General features: G+C 38.3%; 1 protein-coding gene across 1 annotated transcript; it reads left to right on the top strand.

Moving 5' to 3' along the window:
- Positions 1-394: 394 nt before the first annotated feature.
- On the top strand, positions 395-1,108 carry PLCXD3 (phosphatidylinositol-specific phospholipase C, X domain containing 3; the record flags this gene model as incomplete). Its single annotated transcript, XM_010286881.1, is given in 2 exon segments — positions 395-597; positions 599-1,108. Coding segments are annotated over 2 exon segments (713 nt in total), but the record flags the coding sequence as incomplete, so codon positions are not given.
- Between the last annotated feature and the right edge of the window lie 2,570 nt (positions 1,109-3,678).

The following is a 3,678-nucleotide window of genomic DNA, read 5'->3' as shown; positions in this document are numbered from 1 at the left end:
GCATGATTCAGTGTGCAGGGCCAGACTCTCCGCTTCTTGTTGGCTCTAGGGATTTATTATGTGACTGACTTTGCTGGAGTTATACCAGGCTTATTTTGATGTTCAGAGCCTGCTGACTTCAGTGAGCTTAAAGGCATAAGTAAGAGCTAAAAGAGTTGAGGGAGTGTCCAGACAAGCAGTGAAACAGACACTGCCTTTCCTTCAAGTTCCTGCAAAGTGCTGGTGGGGTAAATGCTGCCAGACAAATGTAGTGTATCGAGAAAAAGGACAGGGGAGGAGTCTGTTGTCGAGTGTTGGTACAAGTCAGAAAATTATGTTTATTAGGAAAGAATCATTAATGACTTTTAATATATTAATACAATATTGATCGTTGTCCTTTTTGTTGTGTTTTTAGGGTCTCATGACTCATTTAGCTTCTACATCAATGAAGCCTCTCCAGTTGGGCCTGAACAGCCAGAGACAGTCCAGAATTTTGTGTCTGTTTTTGGGACTGTGGCTAAAAAGTTGATGAGGAAGTGGTTGGCTACACAGACCATGAACTTCACCAGTCAGCTAGGGGCAGGTATATGGTATTTTGATCTTAGAATTTCCACTAAGCCCCAGAGACCCAGACAATGAACTCTACTTTGCTCATGGTTTATTCAGTGCCAAAGTCAAGGAGGGTCTGGAAGACATCAATGCGTTTCTCACTGACCACACAAAAAAAGTGATCTTCTTGGACTTCAATCACTTCTATGGGATGCAGAAATACCATCATGAAAAGCTTGTCCAAATGCTCAAAGACATGTACAGAAATAAAATGTGTCCTACTATATTTGCCCATGAAGTAAGTCTCCAGTACTTGTGGGAAAAGGAACGCCAAGTGCTGGTGTTCTATCACAGTCCAGTGGCTCTCGAGGTACCATTTCTTTGGCCAGGTCAGATGATGCCAGCTCCCTGGGCAAACACAACAGATCCAGAAAACCTGATTCAATTCCTCCAGGCATCAATCACTGAAAGAAGAAAGAAGGGCTCCTTTTTTATATCTCAAGTAGTGCTGATGCCAAAGGCTAGTACAGTGGTGAAAGGGGTTACTAGTGGTCTCAGAGAAACGATCACAGAAAGGTAAGTTTTTGGCTGGTAAGGTGTGCTGACTGTGACGAATGTGTGTGTTGGTAATGCTGCTTTTCTAATTCCTTTTAAAGAAACTCCAGCAGATGTGTTTCTTCCATGCTACTGTGGGTTAGAGTCAAAACTTGGGCATAATCCTAAAATATTTAGAGAAACACATTGAAGGAGAAGCTTTTGTATCTTGAAAGAAAAACTGGCACTAAAGCCTGATGAGATCTTATGGGATTGGCTTGTTTGTCTTTTGTTTGTTTGTGTTTGGTTTTTTTTTCTTTTTCTGAATACACGTTTTTCCATTTGTTTTGTTTTTAAATGTGGTTTCTTACCATGAGCACTGAACATCTTTCCTCGGATTCCGGTAATTAATCCAGTAAGGATTACTGGATGTGGACAAATCTATCTGAATTATCTAGATCATTTAAGTTTTTATTTATGCACCAGGCTTCAGGTATTGTTTTTTTTTTCATTTTGGCTCATCAGCAAAGCCTGACACTACAGAATTTGAATCCTTAACTACCTTTACACACCTTAAAGATGCATGGCTTCTCTTTCTGCACACCATCTCACACTATATCAAAGATGTCAGGACACCATTAGAGTGAATTTGTCTCCTAACAGTCCTTCATTTATCATACAGAATTTCTTGAGGGAAGAGACTGCAGACCATTGTAGAGGTTGTGTATGTGGAATACTGTGTTGACAGACCATTAGTTGTTGCATTACAAAAAATGCCATCTGTGCAAGACATGCATTATTTATACCATTCTGACTTTGATAAATCATGGTCAATTTTCAGCTTAAAGGCACATATGTATGACTATGTTCTTGACAACTTGGTAAGAAACCTGAAATTTAATGCCAAGACACAAGAGTGCTTCCCCCCCCCCTTAAAAAAATAGAAGGGTTGCAGAGTGGAAAAAATTTATAATGGGGATCAGTGGCCATGCTCTCTGCATGGATGTGCCTGTTCCAGGAAGGTCTATTGTGAACACTGTCCCCTTCTATGAGATGAATGACACAGTGCCTGTGACACTACACCCTGCAAAGAAAACATGCCTCATTTTTGAGAAAGGTTGAGCCATTTCTATGACAGCTTTTGCAAGTGACCGTTAGCTAGAAAAAACAGGGAAAAACTTTACCTGAAATGGTAAAACACTGACACAGAAGGTTTTATAAGAAGCTGAATATGATTCAGAAGTGCTTATGTGACTGTACTTGCAGTATATCCTCTGCATATGTTTTTATAGGCTCCATTGGACTAGCAATCTCCCTTTCTGGTGAGTCTGAAGAGCACTTCTCTGTACTGAAATACTACTTTGTTGATGGATTTTACTGTTAAACACTCACCTTGTTGTTCAAGGATTTTTCTTCTCTGGTAAACATCTTTCTGAGTGTTCTTTAGAACATGAAGTAGCACAATCGAGAAATTACCAGGTTCTTCTTAAAACTTGCTGCATCAGTAAAATAGCTAGTAAAAAAACCTTTTCTTCTTCTCTGGCTCATAATGTGCTTCCTTGAAGCTGTTTGGAAAAACAAAAAGTTCAAATGGATTCTGGATATGTTTGGCTGAGCTCTGAATGACTTGAGTCTTTGAACTCTTAGGATGCCTTTGTCTACAGCAAATACTGAGATTATAACTAAATTGAAATGTCAGTAAATAATTGGGCCAGAATACCTGACAATGTTGTTTTTTCCAAATTGCAACTGAGATTTTCACATGAGCCACAAGTGATCACATGAGCACAAGTGTAATCACGTCTGCTCCATGAATACTTTTTTCCTTCTTTGCATAACTTTTACCTATTGCAAAAGAAATGGACCCTTAAAGTTATCTCCAAAGCTGGTATTTAGTCTTCCAAGTGTGACATCTCATTTTTAAATACTACTACTTATTACAAAAATACACTGCAGGAAGACACAGGCTTGGAATATGTGTTAATCTACACAGAAACTGAGCTCGTATATTGAGTTAATTGCTCTGAAAGTAAACATCAAGTATACTCAGAACTGCTCCTCATGTGATGCTGATCCTGTTAAAAAAAAAAATAGATGAGCAGTTAAAGGATGCAACACAATTAGTAGAATTTACAGAATTCTCTTCAATCTCACTGGATTAATATTTCAGTAACATAAAAGTATGTAATCCATACTAAAGGAGTCTGGGCATATGTTCCAGCTGTGCTGTGTTTGCTACTTTGAACCATCTCATGATTATTTGTAAAAATATTCTTCTGTCCTTTTCGGAATAAATACAAAGAACAAATTCCATTATTGTGTCCAGGTAGATGAGATATGTGCATTTGTTGACAGTTGCTGCATAGATTTATAGATTTTATACTATTTTCTGCTTATTAATAAATGCTGGTGAGGAGCTTTGCATTAAGAATGCAGCATGTTGCTTTTCGCAGCAGTTTTATAACCAATTTGGATGGGGTTTTTCCCCCACATTGAATTTTGGAAGATCTGAATGCAAATGTGGAATAAGGTTGAATTTTTCAAATTATTCTGGTGTGGGTTCCCCCCCTCAATGTAATATTCCATTTAAGAAATGTTCCTTTTCAATTAAAACCC

The sequence above is a fragment of the Phaethon lepturus genome, unplaced genomic scaffold (genome assembly GCF_000687285.1).
Source record: "Phaethon lepturus isolate BGI_N335 unplaced genomic scaffold, ASM68728v1 scaffold19475, whole genome shotgun sequence".
Taxonomy (NCBI): domain Eukaryota; kingdom Metazoa; phylum Chordata; class Aves; order Phaethontiformes; family Phaethontidae; genus Phaethon; species Phaethon lepturus.
This window is presented reverse-complemented; position numbering and strand designations above follow the sequence as displayed.